This window comes from Anticarsia gemmatalis, chromosome 16, assembly GCF_050436995.1.
Source record: "Anticarsia gemmatalis isolate Benzon Research Colony breed Stoneville strain chromosome 16, ilAntGemm2 primary, whole genome shotgun sequence".
NCBI classification, from domain to species: domain Eukaryota; kingdom Metazoa; phylum Arthropoda; class Insecta; order Lepidoptera; family Erebidae; genus Anticarsia; species Anticarsia gemmatalis.
Genome location: NC_134760.1, coordinates 13,106 through 26,259, shown reverse-complemented (window position 1 = coordinate 26,259; position 13,154 = coordinate 13,106). Strand labels below are relative to the sequence as shown.

The following is a 13,154-nucleotide window of genomic DNA, read 5'->3' as shown; positions in this document are numbered from 1 at the left end:
AATGTTAACACGACGAGACCATATTGCTTGCATAGCCAATAAGTAATCAGATCTCATTTGAAACCAAACTTCTAACCTTACATGCTCAACCCTTAATCTATAAGCCCTAATCTTACGCGGTGAAATACTTGTTATAATGTATCGACCGCTCGAAAAAAGATTATAATCTCTACACTGTTTCGAGAATTACAATAATATTTTCATCAATGAGCCCAAGTTTTATTATGTGCCCGATAAATGGCACCGCTCGCCTTGTGAATGAGGAAATAACACTGTTAATGACGAAACGTGGTTGTATTTCATACACCTCTGCCACCGGTGCAGGTATAAGAGCGTATAAGAGGCGCAATATTGTGTATATGTATGTACGATATTTATTTTATGAGTATGTAAAATTACCCTTGAAAAAACCTATACTCCAGGAAGTGAGCATTGTCTGTTAGCACATATTTATTCCCACGGCATTTGTCGGAGGCGAAAATTAAGTATCAGATACAGTCTGTTTCGATGCACAGAGATCGTAACAGGTAGAATCAGTTGTGATCTCTCAGTGCTTTCCTTCATTTTCATATATAGGTGATACGTCTCAAGCTCAATCTGTGATCACCTAATATTCCTCCGACCTTACTTCAATTGTCATTACTATTTTTTAAAATGCACTTCGCGCCGGTCTGAACTTATTTTTTGTATAAACAAGATCGCTGAATGAGCTAAGCAAATCAAAACATCTGACAGGTCGTAATTCAATACACCAATAAAAGGCGATATAGAGGACGTTATCTGCGCGGGCGGAGGCGGGCGGGCGCGGTCGAGCCGAGCTGTGATGACAGACACTATCTACATTTAGTATTTATATGCAGCGAGACGTTGGCTCGGCACGATCAGTCGTGATCAGTCGCAGTACAGTTCAGTGTTAGTGTAGCGACACATCATAGTCCACACTCTCGTAGACATGTGGCGCCACGTTAGCACAACCCTCGCGCTCCTGCTGCTCGCGCTCGCGCGCCCCTCGCACGGTACTGCACCACAACTCACTCACCCTTAGCCATCACATCGATGTACTTCACTGTTTAATGTTTCATTATACTGTGGAATTAGTGTAGAGTTACCATAAACAGCTTCATAATATAGTATATAGCGATATCAGTTCGACATCGTGTAAAGCCACCGGGACGTATCCGGCAACAGGGTTTCTTGGTTACATGACAACCCTTTAAAGGAGCAATGTTGTTTGTGCAGAGCGGGATATAGACCACAGTAGGATGGTGCGCGGCGGCAACGGTCCGTCGGCGGAGGCGAGCCCGCAGTACTGGGCGACGCAGGCGCGCGCCGCCATCGACGCCAAGCTGCACCGCAAGGAGTCCACCAACGCGGCGCGCAACGTGGTCATGTTCCTCGGAGACGGCATGTCCGTGACCACGCTCGCCGCCGCGCGCACGCTCATGGGCCAGCGTCGGGGAAACACCGGCGAGGAGTCACAACTCTCCTTCGAGGCCTTCCCCTCCACCGGATTTTCAAAGGCAAGACGTTTACAACAAAAGCTCAGTGCTTAAAATTAAAATATTTCTAAGGTATATACACACCTACATATACTCATTAATTCAATTCACGCACCCACAGACGTACTGCGTAGACGCACAGATCGCAGACTCTGCTTGCTCGGCCACGGCATACCTCGGCGGCTCCAAAGCGAACATCGGCACTATCGGCGTGAGCGCCGCCGTGCAGCAGGGAGACTGTGTCTCCGCCACCGACCCCGCCAACCACGTGCACTCCATCGCCGACTGGGCTCTCAAGGACGGACGAAGTGCCGGTGCGTTCACTTTTCGTAAATATATTGATGCATCACGAAATATACATATTTAAAGATTGATGATGTTTACTTAACACAGGTATCGTAACTACGACGCGCGTCACTCACGCGTCTCCGGCGGGCGTGTACGCGCACACCGGCTCCCGCCACTGGGAGAGCGACTTTCTGTTGACATACATGTGCGGCACCGACGAGCCGCGCCAAAGCGACATTGCTCTTCAACTCATTGAAAACCATCCTGGCGATAAATTCCAAGTATGTAGCTATTACTGTGTAAAACAAATACATGTTGATGTTCTCAAGTTCTACCTACAATTTGTATTTGGTTTCTTCCAGGTCATTTTAGGAGGTGGTCGTCGCGAATTTCTTCCTAACACGGTGATCGACGAGGAAGGCACACAAGGCCAACGTCTGGACGGCAGGAACTTGATCGAGGAGTGGCAGGAGGCTAAAAAGTCTCAAAATGTCAGCTACCAGTACGTCTGGAACAGAGAGCAACTGATGGAAGCGTCGGAGGAGCTTCCGGAGTACTTACTCGGCTTGTTCGAGGGCGGCCACATGCAATATCACATGGAAGCCGACCCCACCACCGAACCGACCCTGGCGGAGCTCACCGAGGTGGCGATTCGCTCTTTGAGCAGGAACGAGAAAGGCTTCTTCCTGTTCGTGGAGGGCGGGCGCATCGACCACGCGCACCACGACAACCTGGCGCGCCTCGCGCTCGACGAGACCATCCAGCTGAGCGAGGCCGTGGCGCGCGCCGCCGAGCTGCTGTCCGAGGACGACTCGCTGCTCGTGGTCACGTCCGACCACGCGCACGTCATGACGCTCAACGGCTACTCGCCGCGCGGCAGCGACATCCTCGGGCCCTCGCTGGACGGCGCCGACATGAGCGACGTGCCCTACATGACTCTCTCGTACGCCAACGGGCCCGGCTTCAGGCAGCACGCCGATGCCGGCGTGCGCACTGACGTCTCGCAACAAGATTACCGTAAGCATTCGTTTCTTCCGTACCTAAATCAATATTAGTTGAGCCGCAAAGGGCTACAAACATGCCCGCAGTGACGGGACAATACATCGTGATTGCTTGATTTTTTATTTATTCGGCTGTAAAAGGCGAGGCCGGAATTGTAGTGGTCGTTATTAAAAATGCACTGTTTATCGCAGGTGACACTAGTTTCTTGTACGAGGCGATGGTGCCGCTGTACCAGGAGACGCACGGCGGCGAGGACGTGGCGGTGTTCGCGCGCGGGCCGCACCACTCGCTGTTCTCCGGCGTGTACGAGCAGAGCCAGATCCCGCACCTCATGGCCTACGTGGGCTGCTTCGGCGACGGCCCGCACGCCTGTGACGCGCACAACTAACGCCGCTGCCCTACTACACTTTAGACCGAGCGCTGCGATGTGAACACGCTCAGTTTGTTATTTACTAAACATTTTAATACACATTTGTTACATTATTTCGTTCTTTCATTACAAACGACTTTCAGTAAAGTGTCAATACCTAGGTACCTATAAAGCAAAATCTACTTGTGTAATATTTAGAAAACCTGAATTTAGCAATTTTCTTGAACGCTGATGCTTATACTACTACCGATATTTAATATTGTCACTCGCTGGTATTGACCGTTCCCAAAACTTAACAACAGGTGCAAGTGCAAAAACAATAACAATATGTCACCGAGATAATAATATATTGAACTAATTTAATCCTCCGATAAATGAGTAGAGCTTTATTCACTCCTTAATCACCTAGCAAGCGTCACAGCATGTCACATATGAGTCAACTTCTATAAGGCACCCGCTCGCACAACAGATGAATATTAATATAAAAGAGACCAAGTGTGACATCGATGTGTTGTATTTATACTCTGTGACACTTGGACTCTGGACAGAAGGGCGCATGAGACCTGGGGGATCTGCTCGGTACTTCTCAATTCGGCTCACCGTAGAATGTCATATTCATGCTTGAATGACAAATACGAGTATGTCGCTGCAACTACACGATTTTATTTCAATTAAGATAAACAAATTTAAAAATTAAATGAATGGTATTGTAAGATAAGCATTCAAAAAGCCCCGGTTAAAATGAACTGTGGAGGAGTGAGCGCCTAGCGGTGGTCGCGGTGGGCCTCCTGCGTGTGATCTGAATGTAATAAATAAACAAATTAAATAATGACACGAGAATGGCAATATCTAAATCCGATCAACAACCCACTTGATCTGTAATACGGTTATTCAATGTTTGGCGATAAGCGCGCGATAATATGTTGTTGTTCACCTGCTAAATATACATGCTCGCAATATATAAATAATACTGTATTACATACGTCTGTCACATGCGCTATAATTTGCTGTGATTATAGTGACTTCACTTGTATCAGTGGTCCACTGTCACCACTGATACAAGACAGAGTGCTCGAGGAGACAGTGACGTGCTCAGTGCTCAGTGCTCAGTGTGTTCACTGTGTGGCGAATGTTGACAATAAACTACACAGGACAGTAGTTTTGATTATTATATGCAACAAAATAGTGCTAACGCACTGAATCAAACTCTATTTTTTGCAGTAACAAGAACACAAGTAGGACGGAAAATAATGGAGTTATTGCGGGTTTATTAAAATATCCATATTTTCAAAGAAAACATAATATTAGTTCTTTTCCAAAGTAAAGTTTTGTTTCTGTATCTAAGTGGAAATATTTTCGAATGATATAGCTTGGATACATCTCAGATACATATTTCTCGTCTCCAGGCTACAATAGGTCGCCACGACATATTATCTTCTTCTGTAAAACATGCTTTAAAGGAGATTTTGTTTTTTACTTGTTCACTCGGCCGCTATCCCGACGTCTCGGACAGATATGATATAATATATTACATAATATTATTTTAATGAGACTTGTCTTCAAAGAAATTCGCCGGTAGTAGTTAGTATATTTATGACAACATTGGAAAAAATCGAACACAGGATGACCAACAATAAATGAATACATTTGCTTAAGGAAATATACATTTTATCTTCGTTATCTCTAAGACCAGGTTATCGTAATGAAGGTACATAGATATTTGCGAAACGATATAAGGCGGTGTCGTAGACGTTGAGACCTTAATCGATGCTGACACGATGTTCCCGGTACAGTGGACGCTGGTGACGCTGGCCTCGCTGGGGGCGCTGGCCGCGGCCGCGAGCGCCGACCACTACCACCCCGCCCCGCGCTCCTCGCCCTCGCCGCCCTCGTCGGCCGCGGCGCGCAGCAGCGAGCAGGACGCCGACTTTTGGAGGGACGAGGCGCAGGCCGCCATCGGCGCCCGACTTGCGCGCCCCGCGCCCGCCGGCAAGGCGCGCAACGTCGTCATGTTCCTGGGCGACGGCATGTCTGTGCCCACGCTGGCCGCCGCGCGCACGCTGCTGGGCCAGCGCCGCGGGAACCCCGGCGAGGAGACGCAGCTCCATTTCGAGACCTTTCCGACTGTCGGCTTAGTTAAGGTACCGTTTTGAAACATTTTTTTCCTATTGATGTATCTCGCCCGGTGAGATTAAAACGCGTGTTGTTCCCAGACGTACTGCGTCAACGCTCAAGTCGCCGACTCCGCTTGCTCGGCGACCGCTTACTTGTGCGGTGTCAAAGCCAATCAAGGGACTCTCGGAGTGACCGCAGCCGTGCCGCGGTACGACTGTAACGCCTCTCAGAACACCACGAACCATGTGCAGTCCATCGCCGAGTGGGCGCTCGCGGACGGCCGTGACGCGGGTTCGTTTATCCTCTACTATTCACTATACAGTATAGACGTGCAAAGATTATACTGGCTGGTTGCTAGATAAAATGGTTTCTGTGCACAGGATTAGTGACCACGACGCGTGTGACGCACGCTTCACCGGGCGGCGTGTTCGCCAAGATAGCTAACAGGCACTGGGAGAGCGACGCCGAAGTGAGGGACGATGGCCAGGACCCGCTGCAGTGCCGTGACATCGCGCACCAGCTCGTGCACGACAAACCTGGAAACCAGCTCAAAGTGCGCCACATTCGACCACCGTCGTCTAAAAATATCTGTCTTCAGAATAACCGAATATGATTGTATTTTTTCAACAGGTCATATTGGGAGGAGGAAGACGAGAATTCATACCTATCGAAACAATCGACGAAGAGGGAGAACCCGGCTACAGAACTGATGGACGTAATTTAATAGAAGAATGGCAAAACGAGAAAGCGAAGCAGAACCTCGACCACAGATACGTTTGGAACCGAGAACAATTGATGGAAGTGGCATCTTCGCCTCCCGATTACCTTTTGGGATTGTTCGAAAATGACCACCTTCAGTATCACATGGAAGCGAACCTCACGACCGAGCCGACGCTCGCGGAACTAACCGAAGTGGCGATACGATCACTGAGCAGGAACGAAAAGGGCTTCTTTCTTTTCGTGGAAGGTGGACGCATCGACCACGCACACCACGACAACTGGATCGAGCTGGCTCTCGACGAGACCATCGAGATGGACGCGGCCGTGGCGCGCGCCGCCGCCCTGCTGGACGAAGAAGACTCGCTCATCGTGGTGACGGCCGACCACGCGCACGTCATGACCTTCAACGGCTATTCCGACCGCGGCCACGACATCCTCGGCCCCAACAGAGACATAGATCTCGACGACGTGCCCTACATGACGCTAACCTACGCCAACGGACCGGGCTTCCGTCCTCACGTGGACGGAATCAGACCCGACGTCACCGCCGAAGCGTCTTATCGTAAGTATTGATTATTATTTCAAGATCGTGTAGCACAAGTGTAGCCAAACGAGTTTTGTAAAAATGCGATGTTGTTTGCAGGCGCTCCGCGCTGGGAGACGCACGTAGACGTGCCCCTGGAGTCGGAGACGCACGGCGGCGACGACGTGGCGGTGTTCGCGCGCGGGCCGCACCACCACATGTTCACGGGGCTGTTCGAGCAGAGCCACCTGCCGCACCTGATGGGCTACGCGGCGTGCCTGGGCCCCGGCCGCCACGCGTGCTCCGGCGCGCCCGCGCTCGCGCCGCTCTCGCTGCTGCTGGCACTGCTTGTTGCTGTACTCGCTCTTTGTAGATATTAAGTTTTCAGATCTGTCACTTTTCCTTATAAATAATTTTACAATTTATGCCTTAGTTATTTTTTCAAACCCTTCGTTATTAGTACTGATACCTACCATTTTTGATAAAGCAAACAACAATTAGTAAATGACACTATCCGCATTATGAGCTTAACTAGTTCACATGAAACCTTACAATTAGGATTTACATAAGTGTATGTACAAGTCAGTGGTCAGACTACACTACTACTACAGACTCAGTTACCAGTTTAACGATATCAGAGCTCCATTTCAGTTAGTATAAGTAATTTCCGATATGTCCTAATGAAATTAATTAGTTATTGTTAACAAATGTATCGGCGCCTACCGCGTTCTCTCGAGCAACCCCCTACATATGTTTTTTTGCTTTGATTTGATGATGATTTTAGTTCAATGTAGGCACTATATATAATAACTAGCTGACCCGCGCAACTTCGCTTGCGTCACATAAGAGAGAATGGTTCAAAATGTTCCCCGTTTTTGTAACATTTTTTTCTGGTACTCTGCTCCTATTGGTCGTAGCGTGATGATATACATATAGCCTATAGCCTTCCTCGATAAATGGACTATCTAACACTGAAAGAAGGTACATGACGTCGCGCGTCAACAACCGCGGCGCGGTTACACGTGCGCTCACGATACATATGTACAGTATGCATAGTACATAGCAGGTTGTGGAGTGTGGACTCATACAAGTAACGCTCTCTTATTCATTCGACACACACAATGTTCAATATTCATTTATAAGTTTAATTACTAAGTTATATTGAAGCTAAAAGTTGTAATAATAAGTAGTACTTAACTGGGATGTTGATGATCGTAATGTGACAGAACAGTGACACTGGTGTCAGTGTCATGTACAACTGCTGTGCACTGTGGCGCACTGTGGCGCACTGTGGCGCACTGTGGCGCACTGTGGCGCACTGTGGCGCACGGTGGCGCGAGTCACGCGGGGTCATCGCTGGAGCAGCTCCGGCGCGCTCCACCACTCTCACTTCTCTCCAGTTTCCTGCGGAATAAAAAACCACCACGTTAATATTAATACCCATTTAGATTTTTTTTTTGTGATTGTTAATTTTTAAATTGAACGAACTACTAAACATTATTCATCGATCGCAAGGCTCTTAGGCTATTCATTCAAATTTTAGATAACTTTCATTATCGCCTTACTTCTTCATAACCCACAGATCGTTTACCGACCGGTGAGAGCAACTGCCTACGGGCGCCTAAATATATATGTATAATGGCGTGTGTTTTACAATTAACTAGTTTTAAACTCAGAACTTTTAACTGAAATTTTATAAATATTCCTCACCCTAACATAAGGCGTTAATCTTGTCATTGGATTTAGTGTTGGTATGGCTCATCGCTAAGTCTTATTGAATTCTCCCGTAAATCTGCTAACATTTGTAAGGTTTTAGACATCTAACAAATGAGAAACCTTCGTCGCCCAGTTCGCTCGCTGGGCTCCTACAAATAAGGAGATAATTTAAACGCTCATTTGTGTTGTTATGTTCTGTCCGATTAGTGGCCAGCTCATATTATGTGATTAAGTATGAATCCATAGTTGTACTAACGGCTTGCACGAGTCTCACACACTACAGGTCCCGGTCGGCTACCTTTGGGAGCACTCACTGGCATCTGTTCACTGCGAGTCGAAGGACTTGTAGATTAGACCATTGCTAAGTTGTAAAAATACTCAAATGATATAGTGTCAGGCGCACTGACAATGACTGACATTCTATGTGAGTGCGCCTGACACTTACGTTTGAGCAACGTTGACAGTTTAGCACTACAACTTGCTTTTTCATACATTCTGAATGAATCATCAATATGTGATTGCTTTAACTTGTCACAGATTATTCTTTATAATTTTTATATTTTGACCTAAAGCGGAACATAAACGGAAATGTTTAAGACTGGTTAATTGGGTAGGAAATAATTTTCAGGAAGAAATTATCTCGCACGCCTGTACTAAGAGAAACATCAAACGACTAGCGCAGAATGATACGTACTCGTACATAAAATAATAATTTATTTATTTACTTATCAACTAACTATAATATATTATGAATATAAATTAATAGGTATTAAGATCGTCGAGATAGAAATGAGACAAAGAGGGCGGCGGCGAGCGCGAGCGCGAGCGAGGCGGGCGCGGCGGACGAGTGCGCGGCGGAGCAGGCGTGCAGGCCGGGCCCGATGCACGCCGCGTAGCCTATGAGGTGCGCCACCTGGTGCTGCTCGTACAGCCCCGTGAACAGCGAGTGGTGCGGCCCGCGCGCGAACACCGCCACGTCGTCGCCGCCGTGCGTCTCCGACTCCAGCGGCGCGTCCACGTGCGTCTTCCAGCGCGGGGTGCCTGCCGAAAGCGTCACACGTTACATTTACGATATAACAATATCTACATGATACTCGAGTGCGATCTAAGACCGCTACTTACGGTAAGACTCTTCCTTGGTGACGTCGGGTCTGACCCCCTCCATGTGAGGTCGGAAGCCCGGTCCGTTGGTGTAGGAGAGCGTCATGTAGGGCACGCCGGAGAGGTCCACCTCCCTGTTGGGGCCGAGGATGTCGTGGCCGCGGTTGGAGTAGCCGTTGTAGGACATGACGTGCGCGTGGTCAGCCGTCACCACGATGAGCGTGTCCTGCTCGTCCAGCAGGGCGGCGGCGCGCGCCACGGCGGCGTCCATCTCGATGGTCTCGTCGAGCGACAGCTCCACCATGTTGTCGTGGTGCGCGTGATCGATTCGCCCGCCCTCCACGAATAAGAAAAAGCCTTTCTCGTTGCGGCTCAGCATTTTAATGGCGGTCTCGGTGAGCTCGGCGAGCGTCGGTTCCGTCTCGACGTCTCCTTCCATGTGGTATTGCAAATGAGTGCTCTCGAACAAGCCGAGTAAATACTCGGGCGGATTGTCGTTGAGCTCCATGAGCTCTCTGCGATTCCAAATGTATTTGTAAGTAACGTTACGGCTCTCCTTATCCTGCTGCCATTCCTCGATCAGGTTGCGACCGTCGGTGCGTCGACCTCTTCCGCCTTCTTCATCGGTCACTGTGGTCGGAAGGAAGGTGCGCCTACCGCCACCTAGAATAACCTATACCAATCAAAATAGATTATTAACAATATGACGATAACAATAAATTAATCAGATATGATTTTTACCGTCACGGCAGGTACCGTACTGGCAAGTCATGTCAATTGTTTGGTAAACAATGACATGAACGCTAGCACGTGGTGTGTAAGGCAGTGGGCAGGGTACGCACCTTGAACTTGTTCCCGGGGTGCATGTGCACGAGCTGGTGCGTGATGTCGGGGCAGGTGGCGGGGTCGTGGCCGGCGTCGCGCACGTCCGCGTCCGTCTCCCAGTTGCGGTTGCCGCTCTTGGCGAACGCGCCCGCGGGCGATGCGTGAGTGATGCGCGTCGTCGTCACGATACCTGCGAGCCACAACCTCGTTAGTTACAGTGACGCGCCACGAGCGAGCCGGCGCGGCGGCGCGAGTGCCAGCGGAGGCGTGGATACTGACCGGCGTCTCTGCCGTCGGCGAGCGCCCACTCGGCGATGGACTCCACCTGGTTGGCGGAGTCGCGCGCGGCCTCGCAGTCGCCGCGGCGCACGGCCGCCGTCACGCCCAGCAGGCCCTGGTTGGTCTTGACGCCGCACAGGTACGACGTGGCCGTGCACGCCGAGTCCGCCACCTGCGCGTTCACGCAGTACGTCTGAAACATACAACATCACTTCATATCGCACACACTGCTCACTACACACTACACGCTACACACGACACAAGCTGCACAAACATACAGGACACACTGCTTCAATGTAAATAACCGGTGTCTGCGTTAGTTAGCAGACTTGCCATTCTTCTCAACAATTAACTTAGAGATATAATTGATAGTGTTTGTGGCGCAGTTGTCTAAGTAGTCGACGATGCCGCTGTGGTACAACGTCACAGGCATTCATTGTTTTTTTTTTTGTTTTCGCAGCGTCTCCAGACACACAAATTTAAATAAGAAGTTCTGTAGCAAAGGAATCAATAACATTATTATTTTAAATTCCAGCTGTTTGAATACAGAAGAAAAAATATATTTATAAGAGAAAAAAACAAGGTACCGAATTATTTCATAGATATTTTTTTAAACATATCTACTAATACTATTAGTTCTCAGATAGTTATAGATGAGGATTCTTCCATCAAGGTGACACCTTTTTTTTTCAGATCATTAATATTTCGAAACCTCATTAGCAGTATTAAACGTGTTAACAGTTAACACGCAGTACGTTGAATATTGCTCGAATGATGAACACGCAACTCACAACATCACCCGCGGAGTCGCGACTCGCCGTCGCATAGCAAGTTGATGTGACACGGCAATAACACCACACGACTTTTTCATACTGAAGGACTCGCGTTTTCACCATCATAAACTTTTATAACACTGCTAACTAAATATATTCACTACTACGACGCTCCAGAACACTAAAGAACAACAGGTAGTCTAAATCGACATCGTGCGTTTCATATTCGAAGTCGAATGCTCGCCTTGGCGGGATGCTGCGTCATACATTTACACACCAGCGTTGTGCTTGTCGAGTCAGGGGCACGGTTGTAACTCCTCTATGATGTCGCGGAGATCGAAACTCACCTTGGCCAAGCCCGCCGTGGGGAAGGTCTCGAAGTACAGCTCGGCCTCCTCGCCGGAGCTGCCGCGGCGCTGTCCGCGCAGGGCGCGCGCGGCGGCCAGCGTGGGCACGGACATGCCGTCGCCCAGGAACATGATGACATTGCGCGCTTTGCCCTTGGGCTCGACGCGCAGCAGGCGCGCCGTGATGGCGTCCTGCGCCTGCTTGTTCCAGAAGCTGGCGTCGGTCTCGGCGCGCGCGCCCGTCGCCGCCGCCGCCCGCGGCTCGTCCGGGTGGTAGTGGTCGACCCGCGCGCCGAGCGCGCCGCGAGCCGCGAGCGCCGCGGCGGTCACCAACAACGTCAGCGTTATCCTCATCATGCGCGACTCTGGCCCGTGAACCTTGCTCTACTCGCTTTTATCATTTTAGCTTAATCTTATCTTACACTCATTCATATTCAAACCTATGATTTATTTTAATCACGATAGATAATGGTTGAATGGATCGATCACCGCATCGCCATCAACTCGTGACGTAGATCGCACTTTGTCACGGGGGCTTCGTCGGCCTACTTAGTAATGTAGTGCAACGACCCAAATTCTATAACAATCATTATTCAAGTGAGTAGCGTGGTCGACATACTCAAAAGCTTTAAAGACGTCACAGAATACCACAATAGCATCCTCCGACCTATCCCGAGGGTCAAAGATATGACATGTATAATGAGCTCGACACAAGTATTTTTGGACAGTAATACAGTATATCTGTTAAATCAATTCTGAGAGTGTTATCATTTCACACTTTCCTGTGAAGTGTATGAGCAGACAATTGTCCGTACAACCACCGCATCACTAGTTGACCTACCCTTTGAAAAGCCATACTGCTTACTGTAGGGTATCTTATAATTGATTCAAAATGTATAGTTCAAAAATGTTCAGGGATTTTCTGTGTTTCATTAACTTTGGAAACATGTCAATAGAAAGTTGCTGCTATTGAACACTCTCAAGTGACTTCACACACATAAATCACGAGTCGGCTGACTTGCTGGACACTTAGTTCCATTTGAATGTTTTGATCTCTCTCTCTCAGTGTAGTCGATGTTCCTACAATTAAACGACACATTCCACTCAGTCACGCTGCTCAGTATAGACTCTGCTTTACCGGAGGACGAATAATTTAAGGGCCTCTGAATAGTTTCAGATGTAGCTATACTATCTACTATAAATAATAATATATTGTTATTATTTGGATGCATGAATTTGTATTTGGATGAAGCGAGCCGTAGTTTATTTATGAATGTAAGTATAGGTAGGGTATATATAAGTCAGAAAAAAATATCGAATAGCTCTTTCCTTTTGCTATGACATTTTTTTTTTACCGGTTTCAACAAATTTGTCTTTATAATATTTTGCGTAAATGTTCACGGCTGAATTACGCAGTTTTGTCACGTAACGTATAATAAAAATCACCGATGACGTCATAGACAACTTTTATTTGTTAAACTCTTAATGTTACCCGCAGCATGTTATGTTATAATGTTACTATCGGTATGAAGCTTAAAAGTTTATAACACGTTGTATTTTCTGTATATATATAAATAAATACAAAAACGATCTGCA

The 13,154-nt window shown here is 48.2% G+C and overlaps 3 protein-coding genes across 3 annotated transcripts; 2 read left to right on the top strand and 1 right to left on the bottom strand.

The window, feature by feature from the left end:
- Positions 1 to 855: 855 nt before the first annotated feature.
- LOC142979355 (membrane-bound alkaline phosphatase-like) lies at positions 856 to 3,272 on the top strand. The gene is made up of 6 exons (XM_076124220.1): positions 856 to 1,016; positions 1,240 to 1,520; positions 1,621 to 1,813; positions 1,893 to 2,068; positions 2,150 to 2,804; positions 2,981 to 3,272. Exons 1-6 carry the CDS (start codon positions 953 to 955, stop codon positions 3,175 to 3,177), a joined length of 1,566 nt encoding a protein of 521 aa, XP_075980335.1. The 5' UTR covers positions 856 to 952; the 3' UTR covers positions 3,178 to 3,272.
- A 1,637-nt stretch (positions 3,273 to 4,909) lies between these two features.
- On the top strand, positions 4,910 to 6,942 carry LOC142979456 (membrane-bound alkaline phosphatase-like). Its single transcript, XM_076124362.1, has 5 exons — positions 4,910 to 5,300; positions 5,373 to 5,565; positions 5,655 to 5,827; positions 5,905 to 6,556; positions 6,638 to 6,942. Exons 1-5 carry the CDS (start codon positions 4,938 to 4,940, stop codon positions 6,895 to 6,897), a joined length of 1,641 nt encoding a protein of 546 aa, XP_075980477.1. The 5' UTR covers positions 4,910 to 4,937; the 3' UTR covers positions 6,898 to 6,942.
- A 1,988-nt stretch (positions 6,943 to 8,930) lies between these two features.
- On the bottom strand, positions 8,931 to 11,919 carry LOC142979432 (membrane-bound alkaline phosphatase-like). Its single transcript, XM_076124326.1, has 5 exons — positions 11,559 to 11,919; positions 10,439 to 10,631; positions 10,177 to 10,349; positions 9,356 to 10,007; positions 8,931 to 9,274 (listed from the first exon to the last, which is right to left on the bottom strand). Exons 1-5 carry the CDS (start codon positions 11,913 to 11,915, stop codon positions 9,003 to 9,005), a joined length of 1,647 nt encoding a protein of 548 aa, XP_075980441.1. The 5' UTR covers positions 11,916 to 11,919; the 3' UTR covers positions 8,931 to 9,002.
- Between the last annotated feature and the right edge of the window lie 1,235 nt (positions 11,920 to 13,154).